The sequence below is a fragment of the Oryza brachyantha genome, chromosome 6 (genome assembly GCF_000231095.2).
Source record: "Oryza brachyantha chromosome 6, ObraRS2, whole genome shotgun sequence".
NCBI lineage: Eukaryota > Viridiplantae > Streptophyta > Magnoliopsida > Poales > Poaceae > Oryza > Oryza brachyantha.
The window spans coordinates 5,221,072-5,247,784 of NC_023168.2; the positions used below are offsets into that span (position 1 = coordinate 5,221,072).

General features: G+C 40.1%; 2 protein-coding genes across 3 annotated transcripts; both read left to right on the top strand.

Annotated features, from left to right (window-relative positions):
• The first annotated feature begins 6,049 nt into the window (after positions 1–6,049).
• Positions 6,050–12,601, top strand: LOC102703499 (protease Do-like 9). The gene is made up of 9 exons (XM_006655886.3): positions 6,050–6,832; positions 7,656–7,855; positions 8,021–8,201; positions 9,091–9,282; positions 9,940–10,172; positions 11,198–11,299; positions 11,408–11,458; positions 11,832–11,936; positions 12,022–12,601. Exons 1-9 carry the CDS (start codon positions 6,136–6,138, stop codon positions 12,118–12,120), a joined length of 1,860 nt encoding a protein of 619 aa, XP_006655949.2. The 5' UTR covers positions 6,050–6,135; the 3' UTR covers positions 12,121–12,601.
• Positions 12,602–18,497: 5,896 nt separating this feature from the next.
• LOC102703785 (rac-like GTP-binding protein 4) lies at positions 18,498–26,398 on the top strand. 2 transcript variants are annotated; one of them, XM_015838857.2, is made up of 8 exons: positions 18,498–18,995; positions 19,312–19,399; positions 19,528–19,637; positions 19,743–19,806; positions 20,666–20,730; positions 20,865–20,930; positions 21,034–21,137; positions 26,041–26,398. In XM_015838857.2, the coding sequence occupies exons 1-8, from the start codon at positions 18,657–18,659 to the stop codon at positions 26,144–26,146; spliced, it is 942 nt and encodes a 313-aa protein (XP_015694343.1). In that variant the 5' UTR covers positions 18,498–18,656; the 3' UTR covers positions 26,147–26,398. The 2 variants fall into 2 exon arrangements, with proteins under 2 accessions (XP_015694343.1, XP_006655950.2); XM_006655887.3 differs by lacking the exon at positions 26,041–26,398 and adding an exon at positions 21,552–21,844 and having other exon boundaries at positions 18,587–18,995.
• Positions 26,399–26,713: the final 315 nt, after the last annotated feature.

Consider the following 26,713-nt stretch of genomic DNA (forward strand, 5'->3'; position numbering starts at 1 on the left):
GTGTCACCTCAACCACTACACTGATCCTGCTAAGTTTTTTCTGCTCTCACCTCCATCCATCTTTACAGAGGGGAGTGCACATGCAAAAGAAGAGAATTATTGGGGCATTCTTCAGGACTAGCTACTCCTTCTCACCATTGGGTCTCTGACTAACTTCTCAGGCTGTTGATTGATGGATTCCTCACCAAACAGCAAAGATGCCAGCATCAGTACATGGGGTTTGGGGGCACAGTGGTCAGGGAGAGAAAAAAAAAAGGAGAGAAAGATAGAGGGAGATCACCTTAGAAAACAACAGCCATCAAATCAGGAAAGGTGTCTGTGTGTGTGTGTGGGGGGGGGGGGGGGATCTTCCCCTCTTGCAGGCTGGAAGATGATGAAAGCTGAAGAGTTTTCAGTGACTGAATGACTTGCTCTCTCCCGGGGCAATTATTTGGATCAAGGAAAGAAAGAACTCGCTGGGATAGGCTTGGTGTTCATGCACAGTCTCAAGAGCTACACCCACATGCACTTGTGAAACCTAGGGTGCCTAGGCCTTTCTCTCCCTCCCCCCTTCGTGCAATGCGTGTTTTGCTGTTGCACAATGAGCTGGAATTCAGGTTATCCAAATCAAGCTGATTGAGGCAGTAATAGGAACTTTTTGGTGGAGTTTGGTAAGTGTGTTGTACTAACATTATGTACTTGGAGATGCAGTTTCAACAAAACCCCAATAGGAAGACCAAGGAGGTGCTAACAATGTTCCAATCGATGTAAGTAATCAATATTTTCAGCTATATAAACTGACTGTGGGGCTTTATTGAAAACAGTGGATGCAACGGTTCATTGGATTGACCATGGTGACAATATTTAACTTGGGAGTCCTAAACATTTTTTGAAGAACCACAGAACATGATGGAACGGGTACTAAAAAATGTTGGGTATATATGTGAACAGAAATAATAAACGTTTGCAAACTGTAGCCATTACTTTCTATGCATGCATCTCACTTGGACAATGTTAATTGAGATAGTGAACAACAATGTGGGTTATCTCAGGCTCTTACTTGTGGAAGAAATTGAACCACGTTTGCTCAAAAATGCACAACATGCTTGTGGTCAACCAACTGCCGAGGGAATTGACCAGGACATAAGGTATGTGGCTGCCACATTAGGAGATCCTCCAAGACATCAGCAACAACAAAGTTGTCTTAGTCAGGCTTTAAGTAGAAGTGGTGAATATCTCATTAACCATGGAAAGAATCTCCCTAGAATTTTATTCAAGTTAAGGTCAATGTGGCAGCAAGGGGTCTGTTAGTGCGAAACATACAATTAAACCTTTTTCATGAAAATGAAAGCAACCAATATAAAAACACGAGTGAAATGTCGAAATCATGTAATCAAAACCCTGCTGAAATGCACATACCAAATGTATTGCAAAACAATAACAGAATGAATCTAAGGGACATAAGGATGGAACCCAGATTGGCATCTTACAATGATTTTAGTTCATTAATGTTATCACTAGTTCCTAGCTGAAACTAAAATAGTCTCGCATGAGATCTTTAGTCGCAACTATTCTCTTTTCTTCTATACGGATGCTTGCTTATCTGGTAATTTTAACTGACGAATAATTGCATCATGAAACTGAGGTCGTCAAATGCTAAAAGATAGCTAAAGGTGCACTAGTTGTACACATAAATTATGTTTACCTGAGAACAGCTCTAGAGGGCACGCATAAAGAATTGTGATGATTTAGTAAATAAATCATTGCCATTTTCCTGATGGGGAACATACAAGTTAGTAGAAAGATTCTGAAAGAGGTTCAGATATTGCAGCTAGCATCCTAATGTAATTATGTACAGAGTACAGAACTACAGACCACAGTCATAACAGTTAAGTGGTTAACTCTTACATATGCCATATACTTGATGGAAGTTATGCCAGTATCACATTGTTTAATGTCCCAACTAAAAAATGGAAGGGATCACTTTCAGGAGGTTGGCATGTCTATCTACTGTCTAGACTCTTAACTTCAACATGAACACACACACAGAGTAATGAATATTGACACAGATAAAACAACTAGCTATGAGTTGTCAAGGACAAACTAAAGGAGATGTGATAATTTAGATAATAGGCAGAATAACATCATTAATATGTTTGTTCTGACATAGCAAAGTAGATGAGGGATAGAACCAGAATTTGTACTGAAGTACTGATGTACCTCTGTGATGATGTTTACAGATCAAGCTTTATATCTTATTCCAAAGTCCTGGAAAGAAGAATAGCATTATGTTATCTGTCTACGCGAATAAAAAGCAAGGGAATTAGGTGTACACAATTTGAATGATATATATGATTATATCATTCAAAACTTAAATCCATGACAACATTTTGCACCTTTTTAGTGCAAAACTTAAATCCATGACATAAAAGAAGTAAACAATAATTTTTTTTCTATGGAGATATACAACACTACACAAGTTTCACTCAAAGTTAATTCTCTAAAAAGATAGAAATATCTATACAACTATAAAAGATAGTACTGGTGATAGTGAGTCTACCACCACCACCATCACTGTCATGTGGGCCATTATATCAGCAGAACATGCATGAGTATTCTATCTGCTTTTTGTACTTGTGTAACCGTACAACTCAACTCAATTTTCTAAGCATGGTGTTCTAGTTTTAGTTTTTTTCAGATGAAATATTTTTCAATGGATTTTTTAACCACCATATAACACACATACAATCTTGTTTCAACCAATTAAACATATTTTTTCAACAAAACTTAATTTTGCTATTTTCAATAACATGTTGCAACGCACGTGCATTTAGCTAATAAAACTTAAAACAGTCAACAGGAACCTAGGAATGCATTGCATAAAGATACCCTTCATCAGGTGCTTAGCATCTAGACTGATTTTGGTTCATTGTAACCTACTTACCAATCCCCATTCTAACTACATCACCCTCCACCAGTCTACACCACTCAAAAATGGATCTTTCGGATGAACAAGCCACCAATGTGGACGACAGCAACTTAAGTGACAGAGAAATGCGGTTGGAGAGCCCAGTTGATGATGGCCCTCCTATCACCGTGCTTCTCCTCACAAACAAACTCCCTGCAGATGATTTGATCCAACACTTGGACACTTGGTTGAAGAACATGCACAACCATCTACAGAAGATTTGACCAAAACATTTTGTTGCTTGCAACTGCAAGGGACAAGGCTCACAGGAGGGTACGAACGAGCGAGGGGTGATTGTTTGGATGTTTTATGGGAAAAAGACAAATGATAAAAATTATTCGTGAACAAACAATTTATATACGTATTCATCCAATAGTAGAAAGTAAACCTCGATGAAAAAAATCTCAAAATCAACCTCAAATTTAAAATTAAAAATTTAAATTTAGCTTATAAATATAAGCATAGACAAAAAGATGGGGATGAGCGGAAGAGAAAAGGACCTCCTGAATCGCGGCGGCGGGGAGTGATGGTGGATCTCCATCCACGACGACGGACGGGAGATCACCCGAGCATCGGAGTACCTATCCCCATCTGCAATCAGGAGCACGATTGGATTGTGTAAGCAGCGGCGGCGGCGGCGGCTCCTTGGCGGCTGGCATGATCAGTTCGTCGGAATCAAACGCCGGCGGCGGCGAGAACCACCGAACGATCGAAGAGAGGGACGGAGGGAGGGAGAGAGAGAAACCGACGAGAAAATGTGGAAGACGACGAGGCGTCAGCGGCGTGCTCGGCCCAATGGCGAATTCGGCCCATTAGCGGGGTGGTAGAGAGAGGTGTGGGCCGTCCATGGGCCAGAGCTTCCAGATGGGCTACACGTGTTGGCAGGCAGTCCACAGGCCACATGCAAAGGCCACGGCCCAAGGGCTCTTGTTGTCATCCATGTGCAGCCCGTGCAATGCTTCTTTTGGGTGTGTTCGAATCTATCGTTTCCCAACATCTATATGTCGTTCGTGACAGGCACACCTCCTCAACAGTTAAAACGATATCTTTTAGTAAAAAAAATACAAGAAAGTTGCTTAAAAATCATATTCCTTCTGTTTTATCTGGCATTGACTAGATTTACTTGTGTTGAAAATATGATCACATTTCGACATATTTTAATCCAAAATAATAAGAAGATATGCATAATAATCATAGGAAATAATTTAATGAACAGTGATAGAGAAACTAACAACATGCTTAATATATAATAAGCATAAACCATCATTTGATCATCATTTATCAATGGAACCATTGCTAATAGGCAGGTTAAATCCAAGAACAAAAAGAACAAGAGAGCAACGGTATACCCTGAGAATGACCCTCCGCTAGCGTTTGAGATAGTACTGTCTCCGTTGGTGTTGTTTCCGTTCCCGTTATAGCCGTTGCTGTGCATGCTGTCGCCGTGGTTGTGCGTACCGTCACTGTCGTCGTGCGCACCACCATTGCCGCCATCAAAAGACATGACGAGGATGTGCAATAAGCGGTCGTGCGAATGCACTCCTAAAAACCTTAGCACCTGCCTACCTTGTGTAGGTACTCTGGCGAATGGGGTTCTAGAGGCCTGCTCATCCCGAACACTCGTGCGCGCAAGTGAACAGGATGAGAGAAAACAGAGGAGGAACGTAAGAACTCGTGAACCAGAGAGAAGCAAAAGAATGTAGGAGAGTTTGCCGCTGACCTTGGGAGGAAGAAGGAGGATATGGAAACCAAATCTTGTATCCCTTGATTCCGTTACGTTATTATCACGCAATCAGATCGCAATCACATCGTGCAATTATCGCTGCGGACGTTACGGGAGACAATCACGGGGATTCGAATATCCTTTCCTTAAATTCTCAACCGTTGCAAAAGGAAGACAGTGGGTGGGCGAAGCGGCTGGCCGGGCTAGGCCGACGCCGCATCCCGGACAGGCCGGCTCGGCGCGCGCGTGTGGCGGTCTTCATACAATTTCAACCAGTCAACAAAGTTGAGATTCTCCACTTTAATTCTCTAAGGTGATATTGTTGTCACTGCCGCCTTTCCCTTTTTGTTTGGCTCAAGCAGCAAAATCAACACAAGAGAAAATGAGTGGGTCGAGCCCAACCAGTGCTATACAGATAAAATAAGGGCAATTTGGTCTTTCTATCTCCTGACTAACAGCAAAACACTTCACTAGATGGATGAATGCTACAGAAATGGTGGTCTGTGCTTCCTGCCGAAATCAAAAAAGTTGTGTGCTATTTTTTGGTACTGCTTTCTCTCCTGTGCTATGGATCGAATTTTCTCAAAAAAATAGATGAAAAAGCTGACAAACAAACAAGTTCGGTAGGTGTGTATGTAACCCGACAGAAAACATTATAAGATTAACATATACATATTGTATGACTTTCTAGCCTTACTAAATTCATCACTTAATGAATGTATATAATTTATATGTATGTCTAAATTTATTAGCGTCTATATAAATTTAGATAAGGCTAGAAATTCTTACGTTGTGAAACGGATGGAGTAATAAATATGATTTTTTTAAAAAATAAATTAAAAAATAAATTAATATGATTTTTAAAATAACTTTCTATAGAAAATTTTCATAAAAAATACACCACCGTCGGCTTGAGAATAGTACCTACGAAGAATCTTGAAACCCGAGGAAAGAATGGAGCAGATGGCTTATGTTTTTTTTCTCAACTGCTGCTTATAAAACCAAATAAACTAAGGTCCTGTTTAGTTTCGAAAAACTTTTTTTAAAAACATCACATCGAATATTTAGACATCTAAATAAAGTATAAAATATACATGAACATTACAACATAGTTATGGGGAAATCGTGAGACAAATCTTTTAAAATTAATTAGTACATGATTAGCATAAGTGTCATAGTAACCAATATGTATTAATGATAGATTAATTAGACTTAAAAGCGGTTTTCAGATGGAATCTAAAATTTGTTTTATAATTAAACTATATTTAATATTTTAAATATGTTTTTTTAAGAAATGCAAACTGAACCCAGCGAAACGACTAGTAGACCGATAAAGCGCATTCGCGAAAGCAAAAGCGTGGATCGGAAGCCGACGATACATCGACCGAGCCAGCCCCAAGTCCATTTCGGCACCCTCCCTCCCCACCTTTCTCCTCCCCCCATGAAACCCTAGCTGCTCGTCGCCATGGACAACGAGCACGCCTCCACCTCCTCCACCAAGGGCAAGCGCGGCCGGCCTGGCCGGCAGCCGAAACCGCCGCCCGCCCCATCCCCCGCCCCCGCCGAAAATGGGAACCACGCCCCCTCCTCGGGCCAAAAGCGCAAGCGCGGCCGCAAGCCGAAGCAGCCGGCCGCCGCCGCCGCTTCCTCCGACGGCCATCACCCATCCTCTCCCCTCGCCGCGGCGGTCTCCGCCTCCGCCTCCGCCTCCGCCTCAGACTCGCCTGATCCCGCTTCCCTCGCCGCCCCTCGCGGCCGCGGCCGCAAGTCTCGGCGGGGCCGTCCCGAGCCGCCGTCCGACGCCGCCCCCCACGCGCCTCCGTCACCCCCGCGCCGCGGCGCGAAGAAGGGGGCGGCCAACTCCAAGGCGGCGGAGGTCCCCGTGGTGGAGCCGTTGCGGTGGGAGCAGGTGGCAAAGGTGATGCCGTCGATGGATGCAGTGGTGAAGGTGTTCTGCGTGCACACGGAGCCGAACTTCTCGCTGCCATGGCAGCGCAAGCGGCAATATAGCTCCAGCAGTAGCGGATTCATCATTGGGGGGCGCAGGGTGCTTACCAACGCCCACTCCGTCGAGCATTACACCCAGGTCAAGCTTAAGAAGAGAGGATCCGATACCAAATATCTCGCCACCGTTCTCGCCATTGGAACTGAATGTGACATTGGTATGTATGCACGCGCTGTTGCAAGGTTGTTATGACTATGCACTAGCATTCGTATAATGGAGTCCTTGCAATGTTTTATAAAATGACAATGATCTGTGAAATAGATTCGAAACTGCAGAAGTGCACTACACAAAAATTAGCTGGCAACACTTGCTATTTACTATTAGCAGATTAGTAAGTTTGGTTGTTTTACAGATCTTCACATTGTTATACCAGAGTACATCAGCTTTAATATCGTGATATTCCATTTCAACAGATTTAGTCATCACCACAGAGTAGTGTGATGATAGGTGGCAATCTAGATTGAATAGAGTGCATAACAAGCTTGTGTAGAAGGCCTTGAGATAGTTTTAACAGGATAGGGAATGCCAGGGAGTAGGTAAAGTAATGCTACAACTTTGGAGAGAGCAATTAAATCTCATCTGCTTTTTTCTTTAATCTAGAGCTTTGTGGTTGCACCATTGCACATTTGCACTTAAATGCACCATTGCGAAATTGTTATAGTATTTGTGCAAAACAAATCCAGAAGCTACTGCTAATTTTAGCACCTTATGTTAATATCTGCAGACAATATAATATGCTTGGTCTTCCTATGTTGTCAGAAACCTACCTGACTACTTGGGCCATTATTTTGGAGATATTGGTTGGAAGTTGTTCTGATCCCAAAAAAAAAAAATGAAGGCCAAGAGTCAAATTGTAGTATCCAGGCAATTTATTGTTACATTTCAAAGAGTCGCCTGACAATTTATTGTTTAATTGATTCAAAATGAGCTCTCTGCCTTTCTTATGTGATTTCGTAATTAATATAATCTTTCCATTTCAGCAATGTTAACTGTAGAGGATGATGAATTCTGGAAAGGGGTTTCGCCTGTAGAGTTTGGATCTTTGCCTGCACTTCAAGATGCTGTGACCGTTGTTGGTTACCCAATTGGAGGAGACACTATCTCGGTCACAAGTGGTGTTGTATCTAGAATAGAGATACTTTCATATGTTCATGGTTCAACAGAGCTTTTAGGATTGCAGGTTTTTTCCATTAAGATCTTTGCACTCTTTTGATTGTCTATATTTTGCATATTATAGGCATAGTTTTTTTCCTTTATATGTGGAATTACCGATTATGTTCACTGTTTTTCTACGAATCTCTTAACGTGGGAGCATAATTATGGTTACATTGTTTCATGTGAACAGATAGATGCAGCTATAAATTCAGGAAACTCTGGGGGCCCTGCTTTTAATGATAAGGGCAAGTGTGTGGGCATAGCTTTCCAATCTCTTAAACACGAAGATGTAGAAAATATAGGCTATGTCATACCCACCCCAGTAATTAATCACTTCATTCAAGACTATGAAAAGTCTGGGGAGTACACAGGTAAATCTTTCTATCTGGTTAGTGTATGAAATTTAGTTCTTTAGTAGCTAAACTTAAGGGTGGCATATGTGCTGTTCTTGAGTGGAAAATGGATGCTGGTTGCATAGGAACATGTTTATTTGGTGCATATGCATATGTTTAATGTTATTTTTAATATGAACCAGTTCCCTACATGTTACTGTTCTTCATGACTTATTGACTTGTATATTTTTAAGGGGAAAGCTTGGTGTATTGGATCATATTGTTATCCGTTTATCAGCTTCCATGGCATTATGATTGCAAGATGCTTAAGTACTTATATTTTGCATAGATGAGAGGGGTTAATTCTTCATGACATGACATGTGTTTGGAATCTCTATCAACTCCACCTATGTACATTAAAAATCTTTCGAGGATGCTTATAATTTGAGCTTTATCACTAAACTAAGACTAACAAATGTTCATCTACCTTTGTATTTTGTGCAAATACAAAAGTTAATTATTATTCTTCGTCTTGCCTTATCAATAATCAAGAGGTATTGTTGTTGAGATCTTACATTTCAAGCTAATCCTCCATATTGTTAGGCATGTCAATAACCCACCATACCTTCATTGATTGCATGCATAGATTATATGTGTTTTAAGTTTGATAAAGTTACAATAATGCAAAACTCCAAGAAAAAAACGGTTTGAATAATTTAGTTATGCATTTCTATAGATGCCTATCATTAATATTTTGATGCATAGAGGGCCTTTCTTCTTTTAAAAAATGTTTTGGGCTAGTCTGTTTTTCCATTATGGACTTTCAGGTTATAGCTTTTAATCTGATATATGCACATTTCAATTTTGACATATATGATCATATGATTTTCTTTGCAATTTGCTTATTATTCCCTCTATTCTTTTGCAGGTTTTCCTATACTTGCAATAGAATGGCAGAAAATGGAAAATCCTGATCTTCGGAAGGCAATGGGAATGAAATCTGACCAAAAGGGTGTCCGTATCAGAAGGGTTGAGCCAACTGCTCCAGAATATGAATTCTTGCAATCTTCTGATATTGTTCTAAGCTTTGATGGCGTTGACATTGCCAATGATGGTACAGGTTAGTCATAGCTTTACACAACTGTTTGAATTTATTTATGCTATTTTTGTTGTAGGACTTGTTTGCCATGTCCAGTTAGCCTGTATCTATTTAGTGGCATACATTCAAGGGGACTGTTGCATGCAAGAGAGACTCTATTGCCTTAGATTCAACTTCCAGTCCCCAGTGCCTGCTCTAGATTATTTGGTCCTGGAAGGATGCTAATTGAATGGAGATCTGCACTGATCATAAACGACCCTATTCAATGTGCACATGTTAACTAACACAAAGTGTTAGCATGGTTCGGCAGGCTCAAAGGGCTTTGGGATGGCAAGCGCAGCTGGCTCTAGTCCTGGTCACCTCCTCCCTTAGGGATAGATGGTTAGTTGGATTATGTTAGGCAAGGATCTCCTCTGATTGGTATTTCTATAAACCGTCACCTGGGTTATCCTTGCCTATATATGTACTCGAGCTTTGCCTCTCCATAATCAATCTATTATCCCGTGCCATACTCTCTTTCACAAAGCATCGGTATTTTTTATAGTATCCTGCATGTCTTATTGTCTTGGTTCTTCTCATCTATCATTAATAGTTCTCCAAATGATTTGTCTCCAATGTAGCCTTTGAAGGATGCCTTAGGGGGAGTATCGTCTTAACATTTTTTTCTTGGCTATCCAGTTCCTTTCAGACATGGGGAGCGTATTGGCTTCAGCTACCTTGTTTCGCAGAAGTACACTGGTGAGAAGGCCCATGTCAAAGTTCTGAGGAATTCAAAAGTTCTTGAATTTAACATTAAGTTGGCAACCCACAAAAGGCTCATTCCAGCTCATATAAAGGGCAAGCCACCATCATATTACATTGTTGCTGGCTTTGTTTTTATGGCTGTATCTGTTCCATATCTCAGATCCGAGGTATGTTATCATCTTGCTTGTCCTCCATCTTTCTGTGTGAAGGTTCACTTGCCAATTCTACTACTGTATGATGTTCAGTATAATTTTATTGCAATTTTGGAAGCTTGATTTTAATAGTTGTTTATGACTTTACGCCTTTATCTTGTCTCTTTCTTTTTGAAATAAAAAAAACATACTACTCTCTCCATCAGAAATATAAGAACATGTGGAGGCATTTGGAGATATTAAGGTTGAGGAGAGGGATGGTTGTGATTGGTTGAGATGAGGAATTTCGTGGGGGAAATTAAATGAGGGATGGTTGTGATTGTTTGCTATGAGGAAGTAGGTGGGGATTTCCTTATGTTGTTGGACAAACATCAAACTCTAGATGTCCTTATATATCCAGATGGAGGGGCACATGCTTAGCCTCGCATATGTATGTTAACAGACTTCCACGAACTTTGCATGTTAGGTCTCACCTTATTTTATTGTAGCGATTTACTATTTCTGTTTGTGCTCTAGCGTGCGTGAAAACATGGACTTCCTTTTACTTACATGTTCACAAAAGTCAATGAATATTTGTTTTCACTGTTCACATTGTTTTCACCAACCTTGTAGAAAGAAAGAAATATTGCCACCTGAACGACATGTTTGAAATGTGTCTGTTCTATGTTGAACCGCCAGTTGCTTTTCCCAAGTTGGTTGAAAATGTTGACAGTAACCTGTCATTACTGAACTTCGAACGATTAATACATGTAGCTAGTGTTCATAATCAATAACCAGTGTCACAATACATGGTCAGGGGGAGATGGTCCTTTTCTCTCAGAAGATTCTTTGTTAGCATAGTTTATTTTTGTGGAACAGTTCTCTGCAAATTCCTCGAATTTTCTTTTCAGGAACCACCCATGTCCTTCACCCATTACTGCTAGCATAACACATTCACCTTTTTTTTTGACCCAAATTGCTGCAGTTTTGGATTTCACTTAAAAAATCATAAGCTGGAACTTTTTGATCATGTAGAACTAACGAGAATGCTCATTTATCAGTATGGAAAAGAGTATGAATATGATGCCCCTGTCAAGTTGCTGGACAAGCATTTACATGCAATGGCTCAATCCCCTGACGAGCAGCTTGTGGTGGTGTCACAGGTCTCAAATTCTTTCTGTGTTGTGTTTTTATGTTATAGATGAGACAGCTACTCTAATATTTCTTTTCATCTTTTGACACTTGTTTTTGAAAAAAAAATGAACTTGTAGGTTCTTGTAGCAGACATCAACATTGGTTATGAAGAAATTGTCAATATTCAGGTAACTTTGTGATCACTACCAAAAGCTTTTTGTTGGCTTGAGATTTCTTTTCACACTTTATTGTGCACTCTGTAGTCTGTACCAGTGTAGGGTGTTCTCCTGTATCAATTGCATTACCCACAGTTCATATTTTATTAAATGATGCTGATCAAAATTTGTCGTCTCTAGCTGCTATTATATAGCAGCTAAATTAGAGCCAATAAGCAGTTTTCCTTTTGAAGTTGGTGAGAGTAAATTTCAGAAAGGAGTTACCTACATTGGTTGTTTAATTGTTCTTAGTGCTAAACGTGAGACTATTCAATAGTAGTAGTGAAACCAACATTTTCCATTTGCTTTTGACGTGTTAAATTATTCTTGCTTTTGTTCTCTATAGGTTCTTGCCTTTAATGGCAAAACAATAAAAAATTTAAAGCACTTGGCGACCATGGTGGAAGCTTGTAGTGAAGAATTCTTAAAATTTGATATGGACTATGAGCAGGTATCAGACATGTAGATTATACCTTTTTGTTCACTGTTCTACTTCATGTAAGTACTTTTTAATTGACTGATGGATCATTTGACAGCTGGTTGTTCTTGAGACGAAAACGGCAAAGGCTGCTACTCAGGATATTCTGACAACACATTGTATACCTTCCGCGATATCAGAAGATTTGAAAACTTGAGAAAAGCAAGATGCTTGCTGATTTTTGCCTCGACTGATTAACACAATGTCCACTACACAGAAAGCCTCACTTTGGGATTTTAAGTACCAACGAACTCTGGCTGCAGATCAGACTGGAGTCTGGTGGCACCAATGAAAGCCAATGATAGCAGGTTCACATCATCATAAGTTGGGTTGATTAGGTTGAATAGCAGCAAGGAGCCCTTGAGAGATTGTGGAATATTACAAAGTTTTGTTCCCATTTGAATATTTGATTCATTGAGCCAATATCAGAAAACTTAACCTGAATGCCCCTGCATGTTCCCTTCTCACTGCCAAGTTTGATCTGGTGATATTTCTACTTGAAACGTATGTAATCTTTTGCAACAAGAGGCTATTTTTTCTGTGCCCTTTTTATCTGCTTTCAGGGTGCTTTTAAGCGTTTCTTGCCGGCCAAAACATATATCTTAAGTGTCTTTTGCACCAGAATTTGAATTGTTTTCGTCCTGCCCTTTGTGGTTTTGCCAATTCTTTGAGCTGAAGTAGTTGTCATGTCAAATTGCCACGTAAAAGAGCCTGGCTTGCAGCTCAAGGAAGGGTGATTTGGTGTTTGGACGTCTCTTTTGCTGAACATTTATCTCACTTGCCGTATCCCTTCCTTTGGAAGCAAAATCGGCAATGCTTTTTCGTCTTTCCGACACTGTTTTGGCATGATTCTGGCAGGTCGGTTGTGTGATTCACATCCCTTTCGTTCCAGTCGCATTGATCCAAATTGTACTAGTTTTGACAGATAATGAATTGCTTGATCGCTACGTAGTATTGTGCATGGCATTATGATTGGTATTCGACACTCCCTTTCGATCTGGCACGGTGTGATAGTGCCCATGATGCCTATGAAATGATTTTTTTTTTTTTGGCATCGATGCATATGAAATGTTGCTCATGAATTACTAGTAGAGGGTATTTCAGTACGATTATACATGCATACGGCATACACACCATCCCTACAAAAGAATTGAACCGGAATATTTTGAGGTTGACATCTTGCTGTCTATGAGTACGTACGTTGATTGCCACTAAACAAAACAATTAGAACTAATGCGAGAACGCATTAGGTTACATCAATAGAACCTAACCAATTAAGTTACACTTAGGACATCCACTATGTACATCTAGAGTAGAGTAGGTACATCTAGAGTAGAGTAGGTAGTAAGGAATAAAAAATAGCTAATATCAAGTAATATGCTTACTGTCTTGTCATAACGAATAAATAAATGATTTCTCTCCTCTCTCTCAGGCTAGTGATGATGGGGTTTAGTTTACTACTCAGTTTTGTTCTTTCATCATTATGGCTATAATAATTAATACCTACTGACGCAGGGCCCACTCTTATTTATAAAGTAGATAATAAATATTGGTGATGCCCTTAGTCGATGGCTTTCAAGTAATTTTGATACAACTCTAGTTGAGCTACGCTACCTTGGCTTTGAAGTATATTTGACAGATTAAAATGTACTTCCATTTTGGTCACCCGATTATATTACGAAAATGCTTATTACGTACTAAACAGTTTGATTTGCGTATAGCCTTTCTTCATCAGTAACTACAGAAATCCCCAAAATCAACTTATTAACTTCCTAATATTTATTTATTCAATCGCGCACTCGAATAATACTCCATTGATTTTAATAGTCAATCCTAATATTTAAGAACTCACTACGTTGATTTTAATACCGTTCGTCTCGGTAAGATGTGGTACTCTCTCGTACTACCTCCGTTTATAATTTCATAATATAATGTTTGACTTTTTGGTTGTAACGTTTGATTATTCGTTTTATTTAAAAATTTAGTATAAATATAAGAAATAATAAGTCGTGATTAGAGTTCTTTTGATAATAAAGTAAGCCACAAGCAAAATAAAATGTTATTTTTACAATTTTTTAAATAAGACAAATGTTCAAATAAGTCAAACATATTATATTATAAAATGAAAAGAGTATTTTTTTTCTATTAGATGTCGGTTAGTTCAACATTTATATATGGAGGGATATTCACGTGCACGTGGCACCGGCGCGCACATTTGTGGTGCAGTGCCCGTGCCCTCCGATCAGAATTTACTCGGGACATCCCCCCATTGGATGATGCCCATGGAAGCGCGCGTCGCGGCGGCAGATCGACCTGACGTTAATCGGGGGATGTTTGGTACCCGGTTGTGCTATCGAATGTTTAGATATTTATTATAAATAGTAAATTTAGGCTATTAATAAAAATCATTCATAATTTTGGACTAATTCGTGAGACGAATCTATTACACCTAATTACTATGTGATGCTACAGTAAACATACTCTAATTATGAATTAATTAGGCTTAAAAAATTCGTATCACAGATTAGCTCTTATTTATAAAATTAGTTTTTCTATTAGTTCATATTTAATGTTTTAGATTAGTATTAAATATCCAATGTGATATGAGATTAAAAAATTTAGTCACATCTAAACAACTCCTCAGTCGGCCGCAGGGAGAGACGCGCCTTTCATCTCACACCGGCATCACGAGAGAGCTGAGCCTGCCTATGGCGGTCAGGCCGCGCGCAGGCTGATGCATGCATGCGCCGTCGTCTCTCGTGCGCGCGGTCCGCTGCCGTCCGTACGAGTACCTCGGAGGGGATTGTTTGTCGATAATTTATAAATAAAAATTATATATGTATTCTTCACGATATAAAAGCCAACATTGAAAAATAAATTTAGGTAAAAAGACACAAAAAAAACTTTAAATTTAAGATTAAAAATTTAAATTTTAGCTTATAAGTATAAATAAAAGTAAAAAGATGGGGCGGCTACTGGCTATGCTGCCCACCCTCGTCTGTAGGCTGCACCTGAAGGTACTCCGATCCCTTCTCTATCTTAAATACTCCAACCACAATGTTGGAACAAGTTTATTAAATGTTTTATGTAAAGTTGTGATGGATAGTTGGTAAAAGAACATGATCATGTGTTAATCTTTGTTGGAAATGCGGTTTGGAGATTGGAATATTGATGTTGGTGTGTGTAGGGACGACTAACATGAGTCCGGTTAAGATATTCGTACCTGTAAATTGTTATTTGGATTTTGAGAATGCAGGTAATGAAAATTAATCTTGGTCAATGACGGAATATGTTCAGGTAGAAGATGTCTGAAGTGGTCAGGAGTCAACCTTGATAGCAGCTTATAAGGACAAGCGACCTCATCGTTTTGATAGCAACGTATAAGCATAAGTAAAAAAAATTAAATTTTATAACTTAATTTTAGAGTTAATTTTGAGATTTTTTCATCATATTTTATTTTATAGTATTTACTTTTAGAACGATAAAAATACATATACAATAGTTTTGTTCATAAATTACTTTTTAATTTTGAATAATCCCTTTTGCTTATAATATATAAGCGAAACGATGAGGCTTAAAGATATGATTGGTGCCTCAGTGCCTCGGCGGTCCTGATCAATTGCCCGTGCTAGCTTGGATTGCAAGCCTTTGCAAGTGAAGTGAGGTGCAATTCTAACCTATTTTCATAGGCCATTGAAATGCTACCCATACTCCATACAAGAAATCTTACGATCGAGTTGGCATGAAATGGTCTAGCGAAGTTTTCTTTTCAGCATGCATGTCTAGCCAAAGTATATAAAAGACGTTGAAACACAAGAGATTTGCATAATTGGCCGATCTTTTGTGGATCGGAGATCAATGATTACAAGAGCTGTAAATCTGCAAAGAGGAACACCTGGCCAGAAGATCAAATTAGGATCGACTTTTGGGCCGTCAGCTTTGATGCATGCATGCATGTCGCGCGAGAAGGAAAAGTGGAAAACAAAAGCGTGGCTGGAAGGATCACCCAAAATATACCGATGAATCAAGCGCCCACATGCTGGTATCATTTGAGAAGTTCTTTGCTTAGTAATCATCTGGATTTTGTTTGGTAACACACACATATATACACACACATGGAAAAAATATTAAATAGGAACAAATTATATAATATATTGTGTATTGCACTAACCCTAGTGGGTGTACGTATATAGTGTACGTAAGGGATAAATGCTTGGAGTATAAACAAACATTCTATCCTATCCATTTAGTATTCTATCTTTATCTCTATATATTCTATTAGAGTGTGTTATCTCTAACCGTAGATATTTTATCTCTAACATTCCCTTCGGTCATAATGGGAGCGAAGCAAATTATTGCGACTGGATTTAAAATCTTGTGTTTTCACCATCTTCTCTTATATGTTCCACCATCACCAATTGCATATCTGATAGATGGTCCTTCACCTTGGTAAATGCATCTCCTTCTGTGTTATCTCTTATCTCTCTCCTATATTCCTTCTAGCTGTCATAGCGATAGTGTCATGTACGATAGTGATAACAAAGATGTTTTGACTGGAGTTGTCGAGGTTGATTTATTGTATGTGTCTGTCAAGGTAGCCGATCATGGAGTAATAATGGTCAAAGTAGTCATGGTAGTTGATATAGCTGCATATTGCCAAGACAATAAGAAAATTGAGAGGGAGTTGCAATCATAGTTGAGGCACTTTGCAGATATTAGAGGATGCCATTGCATTAGAGGATCTCCTTGAGTCATCTTACATATGTCAGAGAACGGTTAACGTCAGTTCACTATTTTTTAATTGAACTCTGTATGCCACGAAGGAGATATCATTGTAGTGATTCTGGGTTGATCTAGTGTTTGTCCGTTATATATGATGTAGTCGATTATGTCGTTGATAAAACGTCTTGCACAGTTCTTGTCAGAGGACGTAGATGCATGTCTTTGTGGACGGAGCGGCGAAGACAACGTGTTGTTACCATGTTGATGAAGACCGGACTTGTAGAATTGTGTTGAGGAGGATGGCGGTGATGATAGATCATGAGGTTTTGTAGAAGAAACTGATATAATGCTAAATATTGATAGAAATATAATATAATCTAGAGATGATTTAAGATGGCTAAAAAGAAATATAATACACAACAGATTGTAGCTAATTGATGTGATGCTCCAGGAAGATTTATGGAGAAATCATACCCATGCGACGGCGCTAACAGAAGCTATGACAACCAAGGGTCCAATGTCATTGGTGTATGCCTCTGATACCATATAGAAAATAATAAAGATAAATCCTATAATCTGTTGTGTATTATACTAACTATCGTGGGTGTACATAGTGTAAATAGGAGATGGATACTATGAGAGTACATGTATTCTCTCGTATCTAGATTATGTTATCTCTGGCTGTAGATATTTTCTTTGTAACGTGCAAACCAATGTATATGGGGCCTTGTTCTTGCCATTGCCCCATCTACCCTTGTCTCTGAATTTTCACAATCTTATAAAACTTTAATTTGGCCATTATAAGCACGCTAACAAAAATAATTATACTATATTTTTTCGATAATGGAAATACACCCGGTCTCTCTCTATGTCAAGGATGTATCTGGCCAAAGTTACAAAATATGAAAACTTTTACATACATATTGATTTTAATCCATGGGCGAGTTTATTATCTTCAATAATCTGCTTTGTGGAAAATAAAGAGACGCTAATCAGTAGCCATAGTGTGTGTCTACTTTTCAGAAGCAAACTTCCAAGCAAAAGATGGCAAAAGGAGGGAGGAGAAAAAGACATAAAGCACAAAATGTCAAGAAAATCCAGCTTAATTACAGCTTGCATTTGTTTCTTGCAATACCATCTTTCTTAATTGTGTGCTTGCTAAGCAAGCCACTACGCCGTAGTGGTCAGTTGGTCACAGCAAATGAAAGTTTTGGAGAATGAAGAAAAAAAAAAAGGAGATACTGACCTAGTACTGACTACTTGCAGTCAGGTCGTCGGCGCCTGAAGCCTTTTGTTCACTTCAGAAGTGGTATGCAATCTGTCATTTTGTAGTGACTTTTGTCAAGTTGTGCTAATCTTTGGTAGAACAACTGCAATGTCAACCTTCTTTCCTTAGTCTACACTGTTGGTATATTTAACTTGATTAATCTACAATGACATGCATGGTATATTTTCAGTTTAAAATACATTTCTCAATAGGAGGGTGCTTCTAAAGCGCTATGAATAATCGACAAAACTGAGTTTATGACAACTACTCAAGGGCACAAAAAATGAAAATGATACTAGAAAGTTGACAGGTTGATTTTTTTTTTCATTCTAGAAAAGAGTACTGAAAAATGCTGACAAAGAAAGGTTTAAAAACCGTACCATTTAGTTTCAATTTGCACAAACTCTTACGAGATTCTTGAAATTAGGCCCAAGAAGAATCACATGATGGCTGAAAGCACTACACAACCAGAAACCAACAGCATCATCAACTACAGGAGGACCAGACAATCAAATGCCCATGCAACACAAACAGTTCCTGCAATTCTACCAGCAGCCTACCAGCACAGTGCAGTAGACCCCATTTTTCAGAAGATGAATGAATGGACGATCCAGATCCCAGTAGGGCAGTAGGCCAATCCCTGAAAGAGAACACGGCATTAGAGTTCAGAGGATGCCAAGATAAAGGATGGGAGAGAGATACTGATGCTGAGATGGTCTCTAGCACTAGCAGCAGTGAGAACGGTCAGAGAGACTGGGTGCAGAGAGGAGGAAGCATGTGACTCTCTCTCTCTCTCTCTCTCTAGCCTCCAATCATCACCTCATCAAGAAGGCAAGAAGCCATTGCCATTGGCTCTCTGGTTCTCAGCTCTCTTCCCCTTGCTCTGTCACTGCTTGGAGTGCTTGCTGCTTCGTTTTCTTGGCTCGATTCGGGCGGCCATGGCGTCCAGCGCCTCCCGGTTCATCAAGTGCGTCACCGTGGGAGACGGCGCCGTCGGCAAGACCTGCATGCTCATCTGCTACACCAGCAACAAGTTCCCCACTGTAATGCTAATGCAAGCCTTGTCTCCCCTATCTGTTCTTGCCCATTACTTTCGGTAGTCTTTCTTCAGTTTGTCGAAATTTCAGGTTTCTTCTTTGCCTCCAGCTGCAATAATGTTTAGATTTTCCTTTTCCGTTCTCGATTTCCTGGGACTCTGAAAAGAAGAGCTGGCACCAGTGTTGAATTAAACAGAAGTTCTTTCTTTTGTGTGTATTTTGTTTCTTCTTTTGAATCATCGGTGATATTCAACTCAACGATTAAATATTCTGAAATTTTTTCAGGTTTATAACTTTTTTGTTTGTGTTTGGCCTTTTGCAGGATTATATACCCACTGTTTTCGACAATTTCAGCGCCAACGTGGTGGTCGACGGAACCACCGTGAATTTGGGTCTCTGGGATACTGCAGGTAATTTATAACTCCTCCATTTGTTTGTCCTGCATTTGCAGTCATTTTTTAATCTTTTACTAATCCTTCCACCTGAAAAAAAGTGCATTATAGTGATGCTGACAGTGTGGACTTCAAATTGTTTGCAGGGCAGGAAGATTACAACAGATTGAGGCCACTGAGCTACCGCGGAGCCGATGTCTTTGTGCTTGCTTTCTCACTTGTGAGCCGAGCAAGCTATGAGAATGTCATGAAGAAGGTTCAGAAAGAAAAGAAATAAAAAAACTTGCCTTGCAAATAATCTGATGTATTCAGAGAGATTCAGATTCAGTTAGGTTTAACTTGTGCTTTTGCCCCCTTGCAGTGGTTACCAGAGCTTCAGCATTATGCACCCGGCGTGCCAATTGTGTTGGTTGGAACCAAATTGGGTGAGTTGTGTGACAACGAAAGCGCAATTTCTGTTTGATTGCATATCGCGTTGTCTTCGTGACAATAGAAATGGTGGGCTGTACGTTCTCTGTCTGGCTTGGCACTTGTTGGTGGTGATTCGGATGTTTTTGTCTTTTCATTGTTGGAACCAGAAATTGTGGTCCTAAAAATATTGATGGAACTATGCTAGTTAGTAATTCACCAAGATTAGTCTTTGTGATGTTTATGTAGGAATTTATTGCAATTTGTACCTTCTGTCTTGTACCTTGTCAGTAGTAGTTCATTGGTTCAGATCAAATTGTCCTATCACTGCTGGAATTATGATCCCTTGAGGAATTGCTTGGATTTTTTTTAAAAGATTTTAGTTCTCCAAGATTAGTCACACTAGTTATTTCATTTTATTTGTATGTTTACATTCGACATTTTTATCTTTTACAGAGCTATCTTAGTTTTTTTTTCCGATTTTTTTCACTTCTAAAGAATTTCAAGACCTATATAATGGATGTTCAGAAAAACCAATTCTTACTGGAAGCAGAACTTCAATTTCCGCAACTCATATCTTACCTATGAACTACTGCTGTAACTGAACAGATAATGATTCTGCAGTACTAAATGCTTAAGTAAATAAATGTTGCACCTTTTTTAAAAGGCAAGTTACACTTCAGTAATGTTAAATGAAACAGGCTTGTGAACTTTTACTACTATTCATGCTGATAATGTTTTGTTGCCTTTTGTTCAACTTTCTTGCATTTCCCCTTGCAGTTTTAATGCCATGCCTATCATATCTTGCAACAAATATCTTAATCTCAAGATGTTTAATTGAACCACAACTTTTGTTGACCATCTAAATGCACACAGATCTTCGTGAAGATAAGCACTACTTACTTGACCATCCTAGCTTGGTGCCTGTGACTACAGCACAGGTATTATCTCCAGTACCCATGCCCTCTGCATACAAGTGGACTGAAAATCTGACAAAAACCTCTGCAATTTGAGACATCCCTGCATTCCAGCATCTCACATTTTTTGTGTTCTTGCCTCGTTGCTTATCTTGCAGGGGGAGGAACTTCGCAAGCACATTGGCGCGACATTTTACATCGAATGCAGCTCAAAAACTCAGCAGGTTAATTTCTCATGTTTTGCTTCTCTAAGTTCCTGAAGGCTACATTTCAATTCTCGTTATATCTTGGGTAATCCCTTCACTCCAAGATTTCACTGATATGTAGAATGTCAAAAATGTGTTTGATGCTGCCATCAAGGTAGTGATCAAGCCTCCAACGAAGCAGAGAGACAGGAAGAAAAAGAAAGCACGGCGAGGGTGTTCTATCTTGTGAGTGAAATATGCCACATAATTTTGATTTTCTCAAGTCTATGTCTATGAATTTGCAGTTATATAGACTAAGGGGCTGACTCTGGTCTCCGGTGTATTTTACTAGTAGTAGAATTTAATCTATACTGTTGATTTGTTTTTATCGGACGACTATGATTAAATTATACTACCAACAATATTAGATATAGTAGAAATTTGAAGGGATAATATCGTCCTTTTTATTGTGATCTTTATTGAAAAAAAATACAAAATACTGCTAATCAAGAAATTAACAAAGTACAAAAATACCCCTTTTCAGTATAATACTACAAGTAAAATGTACTGGAGAGTTGCCCATAGACTAATATTGTTCTTCTTACATCTGGGAGAGTTTTGGTTTGAGAAGACTAAAGTCCATTTTTTTTGGTATTGAAGTTGCAAGGGTGTCCTGTCTAAAAGAAGACTAGTATGCTTCAAGTGAACAGAAAGGCGTTCTTTGAGGCCTGTGAGGGGCAAAATGATGTCTTGTGTAGTTCTATTGCAAGTTTCAGTTTGATGGTTGCATCTGCAAATTGCAACTTATACATTATGTTTGGCAATTAACTACTAGTGATAGATTACTATCCCGTCCATGTAATGTATTAGGAAGTTTTATACTACCTAATAAACTGTCATGTTTATTTCATCCCAAGAAAATGGCCTCGTAATACCACTGATTCACCTTGTTATTTCTGTCGTAGAAACAATTTTTTTCTGACATTAATGGCGGTGTTTCCTCGCTTCTGGCTACTAATTTGTTTTTTTTCATTATGTAAAGGATTATTAGAATTAAGACTGAGCATCTGGATTGTTTGATCCAGATCCTTTATTATTATAGTAGTATCATTATAATCACTGACATATATGTCTTATGGACAATAGGACCTATATGTATGGCCCGTTTGGTAGGGCTCTAAACTCCAGATCCTAGCACCAAACTCCAACTCCAGTGAGAGCTGCTCCTGTGGAAACCGGAGAGCAGATCAAAACTGTTTGGCGAGCTTGGTCTACTCTAGAACTACTAAAAGAGAAAATACGAAATAGATTGACAATAATAGCCTTACGGATTATGTGTAGTCATGATTAAACCATAATTTAATTATGTTTCTTTTTATGTAATTAAATACTGATTATTTTTCTTTTGAATTTTAACAACACAAACTATATGGTTATAAAATACTACATGATAGTTACAATATAAATATTTACTAATAAATATATAGTAGCATGAGTGGTAGATTTAAGTAATTATAATAAAATAATAAAGGGTAGTGAGTCTTTTGGCGTGGAGTGGAGCTGTGGAGCAGCAAAAACCTAGCTCCACCACTGTAGTACATTTTTCAGAAGCAACTCCGCCAACTCCACTCCAAAAAATTAGTATCTGTATCGTTTGGCACAACTTCGACTTCAGTTAAGTTAGAGTTGAGAGCTAGAGCTGTGCCAAACGGGCCCATAATAGCAGTGGATCTCAATCTGATTGTTTGAGTTAGAGATTTTAGAAGAAGGTGCATTTGTCAGACAGAAGCTCCTCAAATTGTATCACACTACAACCAAACATGGAAACTATTTTTACCCTAGAGCGTGAATTTTCAAGCTTAAATTTACATTTGATTTTACTATTTTATCATTATAGTTTATTTTTCAACATTTGTTTTTGATCGTTAAGAACATGTATATAAAATTTATAGTCAAAAGAGGCAATATTTATAAATTATTTTTTATTTGTAAATATGTCGTTTTATTTTTTGATAAAAGCCAAAAAATGAGGGCATTGGTCCGTTGAGGGATGTTCCAATTGTTCGTCGAAAAACCGTTCAAATAGTCATAAAAAATTTCTCAAAAAAACCCAGGGATTATAATCCATTCTCGACCAAGTGACAAGTTTTTCTCAAAAGAAAGTTCAGAAGATTGCCACTTTTGCTGCATCAGCAACTGATCAAAGGCCAGCAACGGCAGCATCTTCGTGCTCACGCGTGCCGCCGCCCAACCGCGCCTCCGACCGCGGCGAGAGCTCGACGAGCCGCCGGAGCAGCACGTCGTTCCACATGTCGATGGGCCCCGGCAGGCACAGGTGCAGGCAGTCGTTGGCGTTCCTCCCGCGCCACCTCTGGTGGTGCTCGCCGGGGTGGCCGTCGGCGCGCATCATCATCGCCGGCGTCACGTCCAGCACGCCGAACCCCCCGCTCCCGCGCCCGCTCGTCGCCGTCTTCTCCCTCACCTTCCTCACCTCCTCTAACTGCGCCGCCCTCAGCTCCCACCCGGCGGCCTCCGAGCTCACCTCCGCCTCCTCCAATGGCCGCGTCCTGTTGCAGTTGCCGCCGCTGAACCACCAGCCGTGCTCGAAGTGGTCCGGCGTGTAGGTCCGCAGGAACGTGACGAGCTCCTTCTTGCAGTCTCGGCACCACGCGAGGGCCTCGAGCGCCGCCGCGACGACGCGGCCGACGGCGTAGGCCCTGGGGAAGTGGGCGAGCTCTGGCTCGGGGCAGTTGACGCAGCCGACGCGGCGGCCGCCCTCCCAGAGGTAGTTGGGGCGGAAGAACCAGTTGCCGCCGGAGATGACGGCGTAGTCGAGCTCCGGCAGGCGGCGCGTCCAGTTGGTGTTCAGCCTGTCGAGGTGGACGTCGAACGGCCCCGTCCTCTTCCCGGCGACGACTGGGTCGGCGTAGACAAAGAATTCCGTCCACACCGCAATGAGCGTGAAGTCGTGCTCGGGGAAGTGCCATTTCCGGAATGCGTCCACGAACGCGCCGGCGTGCATGTCGGTGGGCGTCTCCGCCTGGGACAGGAGGCAGAGCAGGGACTCCATCTGGTTGCGCGCCAGCGAGTCGCCGATGAACGCGAGGCGCTTGCCGCGAACGACGTCGAGGAACCGCGCCGGCGAGAACCGCGGCAGCTCGCAGCCCTCCGGCCGCCACCGCCAGTAGAGGTAGCCGGGATCCTTGCCGAACTTCTGGCAGTTGACGTAGTCGGCCACCGTCGAGCACGTCAGGTTGGTGTAGATCGGGCCCCTCGGCTCCCTCACCCATCTCCCCCTCGACACGTCGCACTCCTCCGCCACCGCCATTCCAACCTCACCGGCGCCTCGCCTCGCCGTCGTGGCGCCCCAGCCGGTGAGCACCGACACGGCGGAGGACACGTCGCCGGCGACGAGGATCACCAGCGCCGGCAGCGCGACAAGGCAGGTCGCGATCAGGGGAGCCTTCCTGCTAGCCACCCACGGCCTGACCTTCTTGTCCACCTCGGCGGCGTCGGCTCGACGGGCCGCCGCGTCGTCCGACGCATGTGCGCGCTGCCGCGGCGTCGGCTTGCTTATGCCGCCTATGCTTTTCTCCCGTTGCTCCATGATTGCCATTGATGAGGAGCTTCCTTGATTTGAAAATGTTTCTTATCTTAAGTAAACATGCCAATAAATGATATCATATACTACATTATGGTAGTACAATAAAAGACTTCTCATTTTGGAAGACAACATGTTAATAAATCATATCTTATCTTATGGTAAATAGGATAAAAGACTTCTTATTTTGAAGAATAAGGGCATCACCAATAGTTCATCTATCTCATCCTATATTCTAAAAATAGAGGATAAAAGGTAAAGATTAAGCTCTAGCAGAATATCCATCTCATCATTTATTTTTAGATGTAATTCATATTTGAAGAGAGAAACTCTACATTTGGATGTTCTCTCTATTCTCTAAAAAAATATGGAGAATATCATATATGGATGATCTGCTGGAGTAGAATGAAATTGTTTTAGATGATCATCCAAATAAAGATATGGATGACCAAATTTAGATGATCTGTTGGGATGATGCTCTAAGAGCATGTTTCAAGGTAGAAACCAGTATAGAGAGGTAGAGCTGGGTTCGGGCAGATCCACTCCAGACTCCACTTTAGAGTTAAATTCACGAGTGAGTATACTACCAAACATGCAAATTGTTTTTTAGACAATACATATTTGTTTAGGTATTCTATCTTTTCAATAGATAATACAACGAAGGATCCAACCACTAATACATAAAAATAATTATTTAGTAATATTCTTTTACTTTTTCCACCATCCAGCTGGAGGTATGACAATGGCAAAGCTCGGGTAGGCAATGCACACACTCTAGGATGACTGAAAGAGGTGGAACAAGCCACACACAGTAGATGGGGTTGGCATAGATTATTGGCAGTGGTAAATTGCTCTATTGGGGGAGGGAGGGGAGTTGGGGTGGATTATTGGTAGAAAAACAAAATATCACCCCCATTTCCAATACAAGGATTTATCTTCGGGGGAGTGTGAGTGTGCATCCATTTCCGAGAACATTTAAACATAAAAAAAACAAGAGAGGAGTGGAGAAAAACAAGAGAAGCGGTTCATCCAGCCTAGTGGTTGTAATTTGGTATTCACCAAGTCAATGATTGGTGGCTCAAACATGGTTGGATAGACTTAAACTTGATGAGTTTGTCCTATATGCTGAGAACTTTAATTTAATTAGATGGTTTAAGGATCGATTGAGTAGAACATCAAATAATTGGGGGGGGGGGGGTTGTCAGCTCGGGTGTTTGCAGTTAGAGCATTTTTGGTAGAATTTCACTCTGAAAGGCCAAATAACATTGATTTGACCGATATTTTGACAGCATGGGAAGGGAGTCGTAGAGTTTCATTTCTATCAAGTTTCATACAATTTACTTCAGTAGACTGAGATATCGACTAATAACTGAAAGGGACAAAACTAGAAATTTCTTGGTTTGTTTTTGCTACACACAACTATATCTCTTGCTGTGATGTAGCTTTATATATTCTAGAAAAGAAAATATTATATACCCGTTTTATTTCTAACATGAAAATTAGAGTGGACACTCTGTAGGCTGTTTAAAGGCTCTATCTTTTATGCAGCTCAAGGCCATTGCGAAAGGAAGGAGACTATGCAACACTACATAACCGGCATGAGTTGGTGATGAGGAAGATGGCTGAACTACGGACCTATGAACAATCTACCTGATGATCTTGGGTACGCAATTATAAGTACCTTGCAGTTTGTTATGATAGGAATCTAAGTGTTTCTTAGGTTTTCTATGGTGGAGTTTGATTAGTCTCCCTCCTACTATCCTATGGTCTGACATTGTCGCTCTTTAGCTTTCTGTTTCCTCTAGCTTTGTAGGGGTTTGCGTTTATGTTTGGTTTTCTCCAAAGTCGAGTGTTGAAAATGGGGGAATGGATTTTCTCATGTAGTCCAAATAGTTATGAATAAAATTGAATTTTTAAACAAGATAGATGTATATGTGATATCTCACCTCACAAACATGCTAATTCAAATTCAAATTCATTCCCTATGAGTTGTGACAAAAAGAGCAAATTAAACTCCAACGAGTATACACATATTCACTGTGACATCTGGTTTATATTACAATATATAAAAATCAAATATGAGCATGCATGTTTTAAAGGTGATTTATTACATATTAATATATTTTGTTGATGTTTTTTAAAATATAACTATTTAGATGATATGGAAGAAACGAGTGAATATCCCCTCGAGTTCAAATTCAACCTTTATTACAATATATAA

Bases quoted from the DNA above. Each gene is read 5' to 3' on its own strand.
- LOC102703499 (XM_006655886.3), top strand. From the start codon at position 6,136: ATGGACAACGAGCACGCCTCCACCTCCTCCACCAAGGGCAAGCGCGGC. The intron at 10,173-11,197 runs GTATGTTATCAT...CTCATTTATCAG, and splicing joins TTCCATATCTCAGATCCGAG to TATGGAAAAGAGTATGAATA. The intron at 11,300-11,407 runs GTCTCAAATTCT...ATGAACTTGTAG, and splicing joins AGCTTGTGGTGGTGTCACAG to GTTCTTGTAGCAGACATCAA.
- LOC102703785 (XM_015838857.2), top strand. From the start codon at position 18,657: ATGCTGAGATGGTCTCTAGCACTAGCAGCAGTGAGAACGGTCAGAGAG. The intron at 18,996-19,311 runs GTAATGCTAATG...GGCCTTTTGCAG, and splicing joins CCAGCAACAAGTTCCCCACT to GATTATATACCCACTGTTTT. The intron at 19,807-20,665 runs GTGAGTTGTGTG...AAATGCACACAG, and splicing joins GTTGGTTGGAACCAAATTGG to ATCTTCGTGAAGATAAGCAC.